The sequence below is a fragment of the Oncorhynchus mykiss genome, chromosome 10 (assembly GCF_057628025.1).
Source record: "Oncorhynchus mykiss isolate SJ-2025 chromosome 10, ASM5762802v1, whole genome shotgun sequence".
Classification (NCBI taxonomy): domain Eukaryota; kingdom Metazoa; phylum Chordata; class Actinopteri; order Salmoniformes; family Salmonidae; genus Oncorhynchus; species Oncorhynchus mykiss.
The window spans coordinates 69,233,122-69,251,284 of NC_143031.1; the positions used below are offsets into that span (position 1 = coordinate 69,233,122).

The 18,163-nt window shown below is 43.8% G+C and overlaps 1 protein-coding gene across 4 annotated transcripts in view; it reads left to right on the forward strand.

Annotated features, from left to right (window-relative positions):
* Positions 1 to 2,606: 2,606 nt before the first annotated feature.
* Positions 2,607 to 18,163, forward strand: part of LOC110534527 (zinc finger protein 827) — a 107,296-nt gene continuing 91,739 nt past the window's right edge. For all 4 annotated transcript variants that reach the window (XM_090187625.1, XM_090187626.1, XM_090187627.1 and 1 more), the window contains exon 1: positions 2,607 to 2,980. In XM_090187625.1, coding sequence (XP_090043751.1) covers positions 2,938 to 2,980 — 43 coding nt within the window. In that variant the 5' untranslated portion in view covers positions 2,607 to 2,937. The remainder of the gene's footprint in view (positions 2,981 to 18,163) is intronic.

The window sequence follows — 18,163 nt, forward strand, 5'->3', positions numbered from 1 at the left end:
TGACATAGATTGCGAAACCGTTGATAGAGCACGATGTCAGAGCTTTGACCTTTAGGTGCAACCCTGAGTGAGGTCATGCTGGCGTTGCCATGGCTACTATCAGCGGATTGTCTTGTTTGCCCGCATTACCTCAGCGGCCTGGCATTGTTGGGGTCAGAGAACAGACTGTGACCTCGCCATGGTGACCAACCTCTACTCAGAGAACAAAAACAGGACTGCGGCCCGCCACACTCTCTCTCTTCCTCTCCGTAGCTCTCTTTCTCTCTCCATGAGTTGACATAGTTTATTGCGTCAAATGATCTGGATGAATATGCCATTGTCAAAGAAGGCTTAGTTTCACTTGTTCATCAGGAGTATCATCTGTAAACTTTGTCATCACAACTTTCACAGATGTCTAACAGATTGCTTGATAAGATATAGGCTAAAGGCTACTAAAGTATACTTCATGTTTTATGGTGTACATATAAAGTATGTTTTGATGTTTTAATATGTAATTACATGCAGTATATTCTCAACAGCAGGAAAAGAAACGATCTGGCTTCAGACTGACTGTACAGTATGTAAATATAGAGAATGAATAGGATGGAAGCAACAGTGAGCATTTAACCCCTCGTTTCCAACTATGCTGTGACCATGCTGGTCGTGGGTGGAGGGAGGGGTGGGCAGTCAACACCTGGTCCCCTGTTATGAGTGCTCAGTTGCTGGTGCAGGTGAAGCACACACCCCAGCTGTCCTCACACACACACACACACACATATATTCACACATGCCTGCGCCTGTACTGGTGTCAGACACCCTATGGTTTAGTCCCTTTCAACACAACACAGGAGTGGAGAGGCTGGAGGTACACCAGAGTTCAACCTACTGCCATGCACATGCACTATGTACTGTGAATTCTCACTAACCTTGGATTTCCTCAACAGGACCTTTATACAATAACACACGTTTCCTTATGTGACGTTCAGCCTATACATACACTGCATGGCAGATAGGGCGGCAGGTAGCCTAGCAGTTAGAGCGTTTGAGCTAGCAACGGAAAGGTTTGAATACCCGAGGTGAAAAGGTGAGAAATCTGCCGATGTGCCCTTGAGCAAGGCACTTAACCCTAATTTGCTTCAGGTGTGACCGTACTACCAAGGCTGACCCTGTAAAACAACACATTTCACCGCACTTATCCGGTGTATTTGACAATAAAAAAGATTTTTACAAAATAAAAATTCACAATAGAATATACTCATTCCTTAGGCCTCTTTCTTGTACTTCTAATGTGGTCATATGACTCGCATGTGTTCTCTACATATGTCTACTGATTACTGTTACTTGACTAGGACTTGTCCAGCTTCTCTCTGGACCTTTATGATAGATAATAGACATTTTAATCATGTTATGCTCTTTCCTAATTAGAAAAATGCAAAGTGGCCGTGTCACCTGTGGACATGATACAGGCAGTCCAGCCAGGAGGGCTAATTTGGGCTTCTGCTAATTGCCACGGTAACGAGCCTCCTGCGCCTCTCATAATCTGCATCTCAAATGGCACTCTGTTTCCTATAGAGTGCACTACTTTTTGACCAGAGCCATATGAGCCCTATTGGCTCTGGTCAAAAGTAGTGCACTCAATAGGGAATAGGGTGCCATTTAGGACTATTCTCTCAGAGGGAGGAGGTGGCAAGGGATGGAGGGATGGAGGGATGAAGACACAGCTCTCCTCACACACTGAGAGGTGTGAAAGAATGTGCCGGGCCAAGTGAACACAGCCTGCAGGAGCCCAGCAGCAGGAAGAGAGACGGGACAGGCTGCGCTGTGAAAAACTCAACCCAACGCCACCACCGCGAGGGAGAGGAATGGAGATTTCCATTTTTAACGTTGTTATTAAATGTATATGACATGACCCAACGTGGAAATGCAACAAGTGAAGGGTAAAACATGCAGTAATTTAGATGACGTGATTTACAGAGGGATAAGTTGGGGGTGAACTCAACTCTTAGGTAAACGCCATTGCTGTTACATGTACAGTGTGACACAAAACACAATGTGGAAATGCAATAAAGTGTTGTTTTCTACTTTAGCTAATTCTTTTTTTCCCCCACAGAGGAGAGTTACACTATTGTTGAGACCAGGGGAAGTGATAGCAGCAGTTACTTACAGTTCATGTGACATACGGCATTGAAACATTTTTAAACATTAGCAAGAAATGAAATGTGTGCATCTGTAGCCTAATGAATATGGGGGTTATGCAAGTGTGAACATGAAAGGGTTCATTTCAAATGTATGTTTCATGCAAATTAATCATAATTATTTATTTGGGAAAACTGGGGCTTTCCATTGGGCTTCTGAATTACTATTCAATCCATAATTTCATCAATTCAGGAAATGTATATTTCACATTTTGGAAAATATATTTATAATGTATGTGTAAAATAAATACAAAATTAAATGCAATCAATATGGAAAATACTGTATTGATACAGTATTTCAGTATATTTGCCATATTTATTATTTATAGAAGTTATCAAATACATGTTAAAAAAAAATATGTAGGGGTTTTGCAGTCAGCAATACACCCTGTAAGCTTGGGGGCACCTTGTCTGTTTCTACCCTGCTATCGCGGGCGAGCTCCTCTAGAGCGTGTGTGCGAGCTAGTGTGTGTGAGCGTGTGTGTGTCTGCTCTGCTGTTGCTGCCCTCTGATCCCTGCATTAGTGTTAGTTAGGGGCTCGGAGACACACTTACAGAGAGCAGCCATAGTCAAGACACGGCAACAACAACAGCACAGAACCCTCCTCCTCCTGTGGTCCTATACCCAACAATACACTTTAAACCGCGAGGACAAGACAGGTATACAGTCCCTGCCATCACTCTCGCCTACAATCTCAATGGGAAAAAACCTTTTTTCTTCTTATCCCTAAAACAAGGAGGAGAATGTGACAAAAAGGGGGAAAATGCCAAGGAGGAAGCAGGAGCAACCCAAACGCCTGCCTTCACGTAAGTCGTTTGCTGGTTTTGTGCAATTTTAATGGGTCTTCGTGTGTTTTGCGCAGTAGTTTAGGGTTAAAGAGGTGAAACAGACAAAGACACGGCGTAGGTTATTTCTCCTTTTTTTAGGTCTGAGCAAGGCAGCCATGTTGTTGGCGATGAGTAACGTTAGCTAACCAGCGAGTGCATGAGCTGTACGTGGCTTTAATCGAGTATAATCGATAAAGGTCCCCTTTCCCCTAAAGGTTGCGGTCAGATAGCTTGTGTATCGGTTGTATATGGTATAATGTCTGAGCGTTTTCGTTTATCTGTCCGTGCGAGCGAGTCTCTTTCGGGGGAGAAAGGGGAGGATCTGAGAATCTGGCCGCAATAAAATGAAGGGTCAGTCGGATCAGACAAGCCAGACTCGGGGCTAACCGTACCTCAGTGTTCCTAGTAATAGCGCTATCTAGCAACGCTCGGTAGCTAACTTCAAATTTCGGTTAATATAAACGTCTAACTTTCTCTCTCACCACTCAAAACGGGTGTATTGGTTCCCTCGGTAGGCGCTCGCTCTGTTTTTACGTCGAGTTCTTGAAAGTCTGGAGATTATATATTTTTTTGAAGCAGAGGCATTTTCTTCCGCCCAGTTCAGCGAGGTTCTTGTCTGCATGCAGGCTATGTCAAAGCCATGGTCGGTCACCTGAAGTTCAGTTTTTTTCTCCTTCCCTTTGCAACCATTCATTGCAGACAGACTACGATCAATAACGCGGGCTAGAGACGCGAAATGACACTTTCCCCATTTCTCGTCATGTCGTTACTCCGAATGTACATCAGAATGTGCGATTTTGGTATATATATTGTTCATTTGACCCTGTGTAGCTTGGATGTTTAGATTGTGCTTTTATCAGTCCAATAATGAAAAGCTGCAGTGACACAATTCGGCCGCTAGAGGATGACTTCTAGGTAGAATGTGTGGATAAAATGATCAGAGGAATTGGCTTAGTGTGGCAATTTCCCCTGCTGTAGTGCAATGTCCTGAAGACCTGCGCAAGAACATGGCTTAATGAGTTATATTGGTATGCAAATGTAATTAATCTCATAAATCAATGATGACTTAATGAATGTACCATAATGACACAGTGTAGTCTTTCTTAAATGTCAAACAATGCTACTGTTCAGTGCTATTACTAGCTGTGATCAAAAGAGGATTTATATACTTTGTTGTATAAAGTATACAAAATGTGAAAACAGTGCAGTAAATATCAAATTAGCCTTTGTAGTGCCATAGTGTGAGCTATTCGTGACCTCTTTCCACGTGTGAGTATTTAGGCTACTACAAACATCCACATATCCAGTCCCAGAGTCATAAAACATCCCCAAAAATAAGACCGTTGTCTCCTCATCCACTGATACAGCGCTCAGGTGTTTGACCCAGAGTTGAACTAGAGAAATTGCGTGGGTTGGCTGGATGAGAGAGTGGTATTTGGACAGTAAGCTCTCACTCACATGTTACTGACGGCGAATGTACGTACCTAGAAACGCCGCTGGAGTGGACGGAGCAGGTCATGCTCTGTAGCGTATAATGACATCAGTGGAGGCTGGTGGGAGGAGATATAGGAGGACGGGCTCATTGTAATGGCTGCAGTGGAATAAATAGGGAAACCACGTTTGACCATTCTATTTATTCCATTGCAGCCATTACAATGAGCCCGTCCTCCTATATCTCCTTCCACCAGCCTTCACTGACTGACGCACCATACAGTACCCTGGGGCTCCAACTATTTAGTTCTATTATATGGGTTAGGTCACATGTAAAACTCATTTCATGGCGGGCCGAGTGTCTGCGGGTTTTCGCTCCTCCCTTGTACTTGATTAAGGAATTAAGGTCACTGATTAGTAAGGAACTCCCCTCACCTGGTTGACTAGGTCTTCACTGAAAGGAAAAACCAAAAACCAGCAGACACTAGGCCTTCCATGGAATGAGTTTGACACCCCTGGATTAAGTAATGTTATAGACATGTTACAGCCTACTGTATGCATCAATTACAGGATTTCATATAATAACAAAGAGAAATCCTTTTCTCTTTAATAAGTTGTGGCCAATATTTTACTTCTCCATTCAATCACAAAACTGATACAGGACAACCTTTATTTATTCTGTATAGGTTTTCCTCCCACACTGACTGGAAGTCAGTGCCACTTCACCTCATTGGCCGACTGTCTGTCTGTTTTCATTGTTCAGCTAACAACACCTACACCGATTGGTCACGTGCCAGGAACAAGCACAACATTGAAGTTCAGATGTCTGCATCTGTACTGAGGCCCTGTGGTGAAAAGAGCACGATTACACATTGCCTTTAAACTACTAAAGGTGCTTTATCTTAGCCCAGACACATGCAGGTCTAGATATTTGGGGTTGTGTACTCTGCTTTGCTCTGTGCAGGCCAAGTGTCATGCTGTGTATATTAGCATACATGGCATGTGAGAGAGGGCACACACACGTACACATACTCACAAGCTGGCCATGGAGGTCACAGTACAGTGCAGCGCCCTCACTCAGACAAGTAAACATGACCTTTGGCGCCACAATGAAAACGGCCACTCTTTATGATTTTGGTACGCCCATGATTATCTATGTTGCCGATTACTTACTGTAAATATTGACGGTAAAATGATCACATGGATAAAGCATAGAGATTTTTACATGTAAAAGTAGTACCTTTTTTAAACGTGTAGATTATGCTGGAGGTCGGTTTTGAAATATTGTCAACGCAAGCAGCATTCTTTCAGGCCCAGAGGTTTCTAGGTCATTGGTCATACTTGTGTTATGTCACCAAATATTACTTCTAAAACCTCTCTCTACTCTTGATCATTTCGGCAATCATTCTGAATTAGCTTTAGGCTATAGGACCTATCTCCCGAATAAATGTTGAAGTAGGCTTAAACTCAAGATATGGATACGAATTGTAAGCTAAAAATAAATGAGAGAGAGATACCCGATCATGAATGGCAAAAGGTCAGGGGCATTGGGAGAGCGAGAGAGGGAGACATTTTCTCCTCTCCCTGTCTCCTCCTCTGCTGGTTCCTCAGGTTATCTGCATTTGAAATGGAGGGATTTTAGCCCCTGCCTCTACCTGACCGACCGAGTGCTCTTCTCCCTTCCTCCTCACCACCAGCCAATGGCTGGGTGGTTCTGTACCTTACTGTAATGGCGGGTCACTGGCGCCCTTCCACTTTCTATGATTATAATGACCTTGGCGGGGCCGGGGCTTGAAAACATTGGATTAAGGGGAAAGGAAAATGAGGGGAGGTTTCCATTTTGCTCTTGGCATCAAATTTGTGGGGAATTTCTGCCAAGAATCCCCCTCCGCCACTTTCAACCCCCCACCACCCCTCAACTTGACGGGGCGCGGGCTCTCATGGACCGCGGTGTCTGCCGGCTGGAGCTGAAGCGAATAATGATACACAGGCTTTCACTTAGAAATGAATTAAAGGGCAGGGGGAAGGTGGTGGGATGCCTCCTTCAGCATACGCTTACATAGAGGGGAGTTTGAGACCCGCCGCGTTCAACACCATTCAGATTCAGTGGGTAGGACTAAAACTGGCCCCATTCAGTCTCTCCGTGACTTGATGGAGACTTGAATGGATAGTAATTGGGAGGCCGCTACAGCGGTTGATCTTAAATGAAAGTTGTTGGGGTAAGTTAACTTTATAATGGGCCTGGTTCCAGAGAAGCTTCTGGGGTTTGATCAATACACATTTAAAATGTGTTGTTGCTTTCTGCATCAAACAGGTAGGCTGTCTGGCAATACCAAGGCCTGCATTCCAATGGGCACCCACTACGGTTGGGCGGTATGCAGATTTTCATACTGTCATACCGTTTCTGTACCAACCGTTACCGAGTCAAAATATATAGGCAGTTTATGGTAGAGCAAATTAACATTCAATTCTCTAGCAACAGCTCTGGTGGCCATTCCTGCAGTCAGCATTCCAATTGCACGCTCCCACAAAATGTGAGACATCCGTGGCATGGTGTTGTATGACAAAACTGCACATTTTAAAGTTGTATTTTATTGTCCCCCGCACAAGGTGCACCTGTGTAATGATCATGTTGTTTAACCAGCTTCTTGATATGTCAGGTGGATGGATTATCTTGGGAAAGGAGAAATTCTCACTAACAGGGATGTAAACAAATTTTTGCACAACATTTGAGAGAAATAAGCTTTTTGTGCACACGGAACTTTTCTATGATTTTTATTTCAGCTCATGAACATGGGACCAAAACATTACGCGTTAATATTTTTGTTCAGTGCATATGTAACTTACCCATATAAACAGTGGCGTAGCATGCATCCCCCAACCCTCAAACATTAAAAAAAATATATATTCATATTTTTTTATGAGGTATTGAAAATCATTCGGCGGTATTTAAAAATATCCCGGTGTACCGGTATATATGGTATATCGCCAAAGCCTAGCATCCACTGAGAATCCCTCCAATTCATCCAGAATGCTCTTTTGAATCAAGGTTGTCAATGAGGTGACACTTCGTTTAATTTCCAATGCCCTGAGTAATTACAAAAACATGTCTGATAAGCAACTCGCTTCACAAAAACTTCAGGTGCCTACTTGTGAGTAATTAACTCTGTTTTGGACACTTTTCATCAAGTGTCAAACTCACTATAGGTCTAAGCAGGTAATTTAAGGTAGGATTTCTTTATGCCCAACAAAAGGGACTCAGGGAAGCATAATATGCAAATCTCCTAAAGTAATTATTTATGGATGTCCATTGCCTTCCCCCATAATACTTATTCAGTTAGGCTTAATTAGAGCGTTTTCTTGACAAAGATCCAGGGATGACTTCCCCATCTGATTGTCGGCCATGACACTTGATCTGGTCTCTTTCAAACAACATCTTCAGCGTGGCCTCTGTATTTTACATTGACCTAATTTAACAGAACAAATGAAAGCTCCATGTCCACTAGGAGGCCTAAAAATATATCACAAAGTTACCAGCAATCTGTTCCACACAGTACCTACCTGGTCTCAGTCAACCACCCCCCTTCCTACTCCTCTGTGTGGAATGGAAGTGCCTTAGCCTTGGTAACGATTTTCTCCATGTTGACAAGCCACAACAGGGAGATGTACAGCTTCGGAGAGCAGCCCTTTGGCTAGGACGTAGCCCCGGCACTGAGTAATACCAATCTCACAGGAGTAGCACAGGCACTCAGTTGGCCGCAGTTCATAAGGAACTGCGAACAGCTCGCTGGTGCAGCTGGGAAAGACAGAGGGGAAGAGAGAGGAAGAGTACTGGTGGTGGTGGGGAAGCTGCTAAGAGCTTTGGGCGGTTTTCTCTGTTGTACCACACAAAGTGCATCTAGGGCCCTGCAGGACAGGCCTTTAACAGGCGTGAGGGATGTAGAGATATAGAGAACGAGAGAGAGGAGGGAGGTCTGGGGAGCAGGAAGCTCTAGTCGGCCAGTCGTGCCAGACTGCTGCCTCTGCTTCTAAACAGGGATGTGATTTATTATCGAGGCTCATTTCACTCTTAAAAGAGAGATGGAAATGACATCGCAGAGAATTAGAGAGGTCTCCTCAATTGTCTCTGAGAAGAAAGCCATAGCTGTAGGCGTGGGGATATTTCGGAGCATGTGGTACGCGTCTAACTGGTGCGTGAAATCAGAGGAGGGTTTTTGCTTAGGTTGGCATAGATTTTTCTTTCCTTTGGTGGTGAGGCCTTTTTAGTTTAGATAGTGGATACTGATTCGGTCACTGCGTTTGATGGCCCTTGCCAAGGGGCCAGTCTTGGTTGCCCTGTATAACCAAATAACTGCACTCCACTCTCTATGTTGCCAGGTTTGAAATACATGGTAATTTTATGTAGCTCTACTGTCTTGATGTATGTTGTTGTTAGGGGGGCTTAAAATGGCTCTCGTCCAACACGCTGATCTTGTCGCCCTGGCGGAGAGCACTCTAGCACGGCGGAGTGCTAATGTCATGACCTCACTTCCTGTGTGGGTGGAAGAGAGGCAAGGAGGCCCCCACACTTGCCAGGCTCTTGTTAGCCTTTGGCAGCAGCAGCCAGGCAAACTCTGTCCTCTCTGGTCTGGAAGTCAGTACTAGGCTTAGGCAGTATCCAGATTTTCATACCATCATACTGGGATTTACGGTATGACTGCATAGCACACAAGGGGGCGCTAAAAACGCAAAAATGCCCGTTGCGCATCTATTACCAGAATGCTCCAGAATTAGCACAAGTAATATCAAAGTCCCATAGACACTTTTAACTGAATGCTAACAAGCGAAAATGGACAAACTAATTGCAAAGACAGGCAAATTCAGCTCGTAAAGTTGTACAAGCACGCTACCAAATGTCATTTTTGTTGAGTGGGTACAAGTGAAACTGAACAAGAGAAATTGTGCAAATGAAAAAGTTGTGATGCATGCTTATTTGAAGGAAGAGCAGCATGTGTACAGAAAGCAGAGGGGAGGAGAAAAAAACTACTAGGAAGCACAGGGAAAAAATAGCAGCTGGAACAGATAACTCACCAAGAAATCTTGGACTTCTCCAACACGGCAGAAAGCCGTTATAAGGTATCTGATGGCAAACATTTGGTAGTGAATTGCATTCAAGCGTAACTTCCTCACCTCATGTGCGCCACACAACAGAGACCGTGTCTAGACTTGACAGTTCGTGCAGCTTTAGTATTCTGATCATAGAGTTCTGATCATGGAATTCCGAACACGTCATGCGTCTACACCTACATTTAAATGTGTCCACAGTGTGTCCAGATTCCCTTTTCCCGTGCTATATTCAAATGCCAGTATGCATTCTAGAAATGGTGGAATAGGCTAAATATGATATCGCAACAACTCATGGCAGTAGCTTACTACTGTAGCTAACTAGCCAGCTAACCTCTGTAGCTAGCCAGCAAGCAACGCTGAAGAGATTGCAAACGGATTAGCATAACTCTAGCCAAACAAAAAAAAAAATCTGAAGATTAGCTGGCTAGCATTTGAGTCCAGCAAACACGTTCCACGCGTTTCCTCCTATGTTTATTATGAAAAGGTCCCTCACGGTCCCAAAACACAAGTTTTCTGGAGACTTGTGGAAGAAGTGTTGATGACGTCGCCCGCTGTATGCGCTTTCGGTAGCCTGACTGTGTCCAGACTGAGGAGAAATCCACACACAATGCAGCCCTGACCACCTCCTGAAGTAGTCAGACAGATCTGAACACAATCACACCACAAAGACACTTTTGTGTGTCTAGACTAGAGGTCGACCGATTATGATTTTTCAATACCGATTATTGGCGGACCAAAAAGCCTATACCGATTAATCGGCCGATTAAAAAAAAAATATATATATATTTTTTTGTATATATATATATATATATATTTTAAAATATTTTAAATTTTTAATTTGTAATAATGACAATTACAACAATACTGAATGAACACTTATTTTAACTTAATATAATACATCAATAAAATCAATTTAGCCTCAAGTAAATAATGAAACATGTTCAATTTGGTTTAAATAATGCAAAAACAAAGTGTTGGAGAAGAAAGTAAAAGTGCAATATGTGCTATGTAAAAAAGCTAACGTTTAAGTTCCTTGCTCAGAACATAAGAACATATGAAAGCTGGTGGTTCCTTTTAACATGAGTCTTCAATATTCCCAGGTAAGAAGTTTTAGGTTGTAGTTATTATAGGAATTATTGGACTATTTCTCTCTATACCATTTGTATTTCATTAACCTTTGACAATCGGATGTTCTTATAGGCACTTTAGTATTGCCAGTGTAACAGTATAGCTTCCGTCCCTCTCCTCGCTCTTCCCTGAGCTCGAACCAGCAAAACAATGACAACAGCCATCATCGAAGCAGCGTTACCCATGCAGAGCAAGGGGAACAACTACTAGAAGGTTCAGAGTGAGTGACGTTTGAAACGCTATTAGCGCGCGCTAACTAGCTAGCCATTTCACTTCGGTTACACCAGCCTCATCTCGGGAGTTGATAGGCTTGAAGTCATAAACAGCGCAATGCTTGACGCACAACGAAGAGCTGCTGGCTGTTTGAATAAATGTTTAGGCGCTTGCTTCTGCCTACCACCGCTCAGTCAGATACTTAGATACTTGTATGCTTGTATGCTCAGTCAGATTATATGCAACGCAGGACACGCTAGATAATATCTAGTAATATCATCAACCATGTGTAGCTAACTAGTGATTATGATTGATTGTTTTTATAAGATAAGTTTAATGCTAGCTAGCAACTTACCTTGGCTTACTGCATTCGCGTCACAGGCAGTCTCCTTGTGGAGTGCAACGAGAGAGAGGCAAGTCGTTATTGCGTTGGACGAGTTAACTGTAAGGTTGCAAGGTTAGATCCCCCGAGCTGACAAGGTGGAAATCTGTCGTTCTGCCCCTGAACAAGGCAGTTAACCCACCATTCCTAGGCCGTCATTGAAACTTAGAATGTGTTCATAACTGACTTGCCTAGTTAATTAAGGTTATAAAAAAAATATATATAAAAAAAATACAGATTTCCGATTGTTATGAAAACTTGAAATCGGCTCTAATTAATCGGCCATTCCGATTAATCGGTCCACCTCTAGTCTAGACTCATCTATTCAATGCGATCTTCGTATTCTGATAGCAGAAGTCAAATGTAAGTGTCAAGTGTAGACACGACCAGAGACTCGCCGATAGATATCAAACGCTATGGACTCACCAGCTCCCACTTTCTCCCGTTGTGCTATTTACAAACACATGACAGGCTGAACTGTTCTGGGGAACTATGGTAAGCTTCATAACACAGAACACAATCTGCTTTTTCTCCTAATGTATTGCACTCCTAACGTATTTGAACACAGGTGTTTTTTAACTTAAAAAGTAGCTACAAATATTCACATTTATTTTTAAACTTCAAAGAAGCCATTTTGACGGTATTGAAAAACCATCCCGTAGCTTTTTCCAATTACCCGGGATATAGTATGTATGGTATAATGCCCCAGCCTAGTCAGTACCTCCTTCCACAACACTGTAATGTACAGTTAGGTTGAGCAGCGAAGAGCGAGTCTGCCACACTAATGCATTTAACTAGCCAGGCTAACAGCTGTGTCTGGCTGCTTTGTGGGGGGTTTTGGGGCCTTGATTGGGGCCGTTTCATTGCCGCGGGGAGATTCAAAGTGCCAGGAACGAACGAGGCAGGACAGAGGGACCGAGGCAGTCAGGCCAGGCAGATGCAGTGGAACCACACGGTATGTAAGGCTCTCAAGGGAAACAATATATCACATCCAGAGAGAGTGGAAGCGTTTGGCTGTGTTACAACAAAGCACCACTCCAGACCAGATAAGTTAAATTCATTAACGTGAAGTCATCTCTGTGAAAGCCATTGTCAGTGGCGAGTGGAGGTTATTTATGACGCTGAAACGCAGGTGAGTACCTGGCGCTGATGATTCTGTGGATGCCACGTGTGGAGAATGCCCTTCCATTTGGCACAATGCAGATGATGACTTCACCACGTCTTCTGAGTGAACCGCTGTGACCTTGAGGTAGAGAGGCTCAGGTTCTTTAGCGTTGTCCCATTGTTGTCTAAACAAGGGCATTTTGCCGTCTGATTCGTCCTCATCGCGGTAATGAGATGAGTGCATTATTGGACGTCTAGTACTAGACGAGTATCACTCATCATGACGGCTCAGACATTCTAATTAGCCAGATATCTCGTCATCAACAAAATGGAGACAAATGCCCCCAAAAAATCTGGAACTCAGGATAGCTCCTAAAAACCTTTTGGTGAGTTGATAATGAACAGGGTTTAGTTGGACTGATCTGTATGTGATTGCCTCTTTCTGTTCCCGAATTACCTGTGTGTTCTCAATGGACAAGTCAGTCAGTTGTTGGTTCAGATTGCTAGGGCTGCATCCGCAAATGCCACCCTATTCCCTACATGGGTCCTAGTCCAAGGTAGTGCACTATATAGGGAATAGGGTGCCATTTGGGACACAGCCTAGGTCATTAATCCCTGCACTCTACGGGGAGTGGTCAGCACCAGATGTATTGACACTTCCTACCAGAAGGTTTTCTAGATTAGCGACAAATCCTCCCTGGGAAAAAAAATGCTTAAAAACCTAATTTGGCACGCACAGCCAGACTTTGTGTTCGTCAACTCTGGGCCAAAGGAAGCATCCCAGCAATTCCTCCCTCTTCTTTTTCCTCTCCTTCTGGTCCTTTGGCCAGGAACCGCCTGATCCTTTTTTGGCGGAAGTACATTTTGTTGTTCTCATGTAGCATCTCTTGTGAGAGCCAGTGGATTGACCTTGATGACCCTCCCAGTCAGTGATGAGGTCTTCAGAAACAAGACCGCTCCAACCCACTGTACCCAGAGGGCTTAAGTGATGATTGTCATAGCGATCGTTATGCCGCAGAGAACGGCCTCTCTCACGGGTGAAAGACAACGACAAGGCTTTGAATGCTGCAGCTTTCAGGTCACAACCTGGTTATGACAGATGTGGACGGAACCAGAAAAGGCTGGATGGATATGGATGCAGTGCACACAAGACAAACAACAGACGTACATCAATGTCTGGTCTGTATAGATTTCAGGTCAGGATTTGAGATCGACATTATCTGCCACGCAGGACATGTCTTTTATACCTTGCAAGCGAGAAAAGGCGAGATGGCTATTGGTCTGTGTTCCAAATGGCATCCAATTCCCTTCATAGCCTACGGGCCCTGGCCAAAAGAAGTTCACTATGTAGGGAATAGGGTGTCATTTGAGATGTAGCCTAGGTGTGACGGGGAGCAGCGGCGGGCGAACAATGCCTCTTCATTCCCACTGGCTGCCCTGGCCAGGCGTTTTAACATGGAGATTGGAAACAGAAACAGCTCCCCCCCACCTCTTCCTCCCCTGGACCTGCATGCAAATGAAGGTTAGCCTCTCCTGCTGTGCCACTGCGATTCTTCCCTCTTTTTTTCTCTCTCCCTTTTTCTAATGGACGCAAACTGGCTCTGGCTCCCCCCCTCTGCTATTCCTAGGGAAGAGGAAGAAGGGACCGGGACCAATCCTGATTAGTGTCCCTGTCCTGAGTGACAGGCTAGAATCCAAGCAGGCACTGCCTCAGGCGCCTCTGCCAAACTGCTGCCAACCCAATACCACCATAGAAAAAGCCATATTTTTTTTATTCATTCGCCCCCCCCCCCAGCTCTATATCGCTCAGCTCTTCACTCCATGCTCACTCGCTCTCCCCAGCTCTCTCATACACACACACACAGTCTCTCTCTTATACACACATAGTGCCTCTCTCTCACACTGTCTCTTACACCCACAGTCAGTAACACACACATTTTCTCTTTCTCACACACTTTCTCACAACCACCCACCATCTCTCTCTTTCCCTCTCTCTCTCTCTCTCTCTCTCTCTCTGGGGGTGATTGGCTGCTGTAGTGGGACCGGTCGACCGTGTTCTTGTGCCAGTGGGCTCAGTGTGATTTACGCTGGCTGGCTGGAGGACCGCCCCCCTCCCCATTGTGCCCCCCCCCCCCGTCTCATACCGTATGGCCCATACACACACCGCGCTCTGCTCTCTCACTCCTCTCTGTGTCTAAGTGGGCAGCCTGCCCCTCAGTGTGTGTGCCAGAATGTGACATACTAGTGGTGCTAGCTATGTTAGCGTCATTGCTACTTAGAGTAAGCCCACCTCTTAGGGTCGTCACCAGCCACAAAGTCATAATTATGGTTAAAGCCTGCCTATTTCTACAATTTATCTTCTTAAAATATGATTTTAAACCTAACCTTAACCACACTGCTAACCTTACGCCTAGCCCTAACCTTAAATTCAGATCAAAAAGCTCATGTTTGTTTTCATGAAATTATATAGCTAATCTTGACTTTGTGGCTGTGGTAACTAGTAACAGCCACCTCTTAGTTCTTGACATCAGTCCTCCTGTTGTTTCACCATTAATAACAGGGCTGTATCTGTTCTGTTCTGGAACAGTGTTGTCGTGGCACACATTTTTACTACAGAAAGACTTGGCAAATTACCCTCAAAGTCATGATACCAAATTTATGGGATGGATGCTGGCAAGGTTCCCCTTTAGTAGTTATTTATAGTCCTACATTTGAGTGTAATCAAGTGTTCACATACTGTACATAGGAACTCTACAGCAATATCGTACTGTAGCCTAAATTTAGGGTTTACTGTATTTTTGGCACAGTGAGTGAACTGGTCTTAGGGCTGTTACGGTGACCGTATTAACGCCACACCGGCAGTCGGGAGTCATAATCGCAGTCAAATTCCACGTAACCGTTGAGTCACGAGAATCTCCTCTTATGCACTCTGGTCGTGCGTTGGTAGTACCCAACTCACTAACGATCATCAGGTTGCTAATCAAATCAAATTGTATTTGTCACATGCGCCGACTACAACAGTGAAATGCTTACTTACAAGCCTTTAATCAATCAATCAATCATAATCACTAGTTAACGACACATGGTTGATGATATTACTAGTTTATCTAGCGTGTCCTGTGTTGCATATAATCGATGCGGTGCACATTGGTGAAAAAGGACTCTCGTTGCTCCAATGTGTACCTAACCATAAACATCCATGCCTTTCTTAAAATCAATACACAGAAGTATAAACCTGCATATTTAGCTAAAAGAAATCCAGGTTAGCAGACAATATTAACCAGGTGAAATTGTGTCACTACAGGAATATCTAATGCTCGTATTTCTGTGTGTTATTATGTTATAATTAAGTCTATGATTTGATAGAGCAGTCTGACTGAGCGGTGGTAGGCACCAGCAGGCTCGTAAGAATTTATTCAAACAGCACTTTCGTGCGTTTTGCCAGCAGCTCTTCGTTGTGCTTCAAGCATTGCACTGTTTATGACTTCAAGCCTGTCAACTCCCGAGATGAGGCTGGTGTAACCGATGTGAAATGGCTAGCTAGTTAGCGGGGTGCGCTCTAATAGCGTTTCAAACGTCACTCGCTCTGAGACTTGGAGTGGTTGTTCCCTTTGCTCTGCATGGGTAACGCTGCTTCGAGGGTGGCTGTTGTCGATGTGTTCCTGGTTCGAGCCCAGGTAGGAGCGAGGAGAGGGACAGAAGCTATACTGTTACACTGGAAATACTAAAGTGCCTATAAGAACATCCAATAGTCAAAGGTTAATAAAATACAAATGGTATAGAGAGAAATAGTCCAATAATTCCTATAATAACTACAACCTAAAACTTCTTAACTGGGCATATATTGAAGACTCATGTTAAAAGGAACCACCAGCTTTCATATGTTCTCATGTTCTGAGCAAGGAACTTAAACATTAGCTTTCTTACATGGCACATATTGCACTTTTACTTTCTTCTCCAACACTTTGTTTTTGCATTATTTAAACCAAATTGAACATGTTTCATTATTTATTTGAGGCTAAATTGATTTTATTGATGTATTATATTAAGTTAAAATAAGTGTTTATTCAGTATTGTTGTAATTGTCATTATTACAAAAAAATAAAAATAATTGGCCGATTTAATCGGTATTGGCTTTTTTTGGTCCTCCAATAATCGGTATCGGCATTGAAAAATCATAATCGGTTGACCTCTAATAGCGAGGCTATATACAGGGGGTACCGGTACAGAGTCAATGTGCGGGGTCACCGGTGTTAAGGTAATATGTAGATGTTGGTAGAGTTATTTAAGTGACTATGCATAGATAAAACAAGAGAGTAGCAGCAATGTAAAAGGGGGGTGGGGGAGGGGGAGCAGTGAAAATAGTCTGGGTAGCCATTTAATTAGATGTTCAGGGGTCTTATGGCTTGGGGGTAGAAGCTGTTTAGAAGCCTCTTGGACCTAGACTTGACGCTCTGGTACCGCTTGCCGTGCAGTAGCAGAGAGAACAGTCTATGACTAAGGTGTCTGGAGTCTTTGACAATTTTTAGGCCTTCCTCTGAAATCGCCTGGTGTTGCGTTCCTGGATTGCAGGAAGCTTGGCCCCAGTGATGTACTGGGCCGTACGCACTACCCTCTGTAGTGCCTTGCGGTCGGAGGCCGAGCAGTTGCCATACCAGGCAGGGATGCAACCAGTCAAGATGCTCTCGATGGTGCAGCTGTAGAACGTTTTGAGGATCTGAGGACCCATGCCAAATCTTTTCAGTCTCCTGAGGGGGAATAGGTCACCACAATCATCTGCTTTGTCTTGATCACGTTGATGGAGAGGTTGTTGTCATGGCACCACACGGCCAGGTCGCTGACCTCTTCCTTATAGGCTGTCTCGTCGTCGTCAGTGATCAGGCCTACCACTGTTGTCATTGGCAAACTTAATGATGGAGTTGTGCCTGGCCTGCTACTCAGAGCTTTATTGTCCCTCCATCAGGTCCTAATGGTCTGGTACTCAGGACTCTATTGTCCCTCCATCAGGTCCTAATGTCCTACTAGTTTATGCATATGCCTATATATGTCACGCAGAGAGAGGCTGCTTGCTTCTCAAACAGTAGTTGATGCGAGGCGTGAAAAAATCCAAAGTTTATTGGTCACGTACACAGATTTGCAGATGTTATCGCAGGTGCAGCGAAATGCTTGTTTCTAGCTCCAATAATGTAGTAATACCTAGCTATAATAATTATAATTTTAAAAAATACACACAATCCATAAAAAATCTAAATGAAGAAATACAAATAAATAAGTGTTCTTCTAAGCCCAGACGTGTTCTATATGTGGTCCCGTGTGAAAGCAGAGTTTTGATAGCTGCCACTAAAAAGAGGAGGATCCCAGCTGCTACTATATGTATTTCTCAGCTGTGCTATGAAACCGGAGAAGCCTCCCCGGCATGATTGGAAAAACGAACTGCGGGAAGCGGCTCCCATTCGCTATTCGAGTGCATATCGACTGCCCCTGTTCCTGCCCATTTGATAATAGGCCATTCTAAATCAAAACACATTTTACATATTAGTAAAGACAAGATTAAATTGAGAATAGTCTGGGTGAAAATATGATCAATTGATGAGAGAACAGTGTGTGCAACCTGAGGCAAGGAACAGAGCGCACGCTTTTTTTGAGACTTTTTCAAATCATCAATAGCAGCCCATATATGTTCTGATTTCTAAGACATTCTAAGGTTTGTATCATTCACAACTAAAGTTCCCAAATAACTGTAAATCTAGTGTATAGGACCTGTTTCAAATGGTCACTTTTATGCTCAACATAGCCAC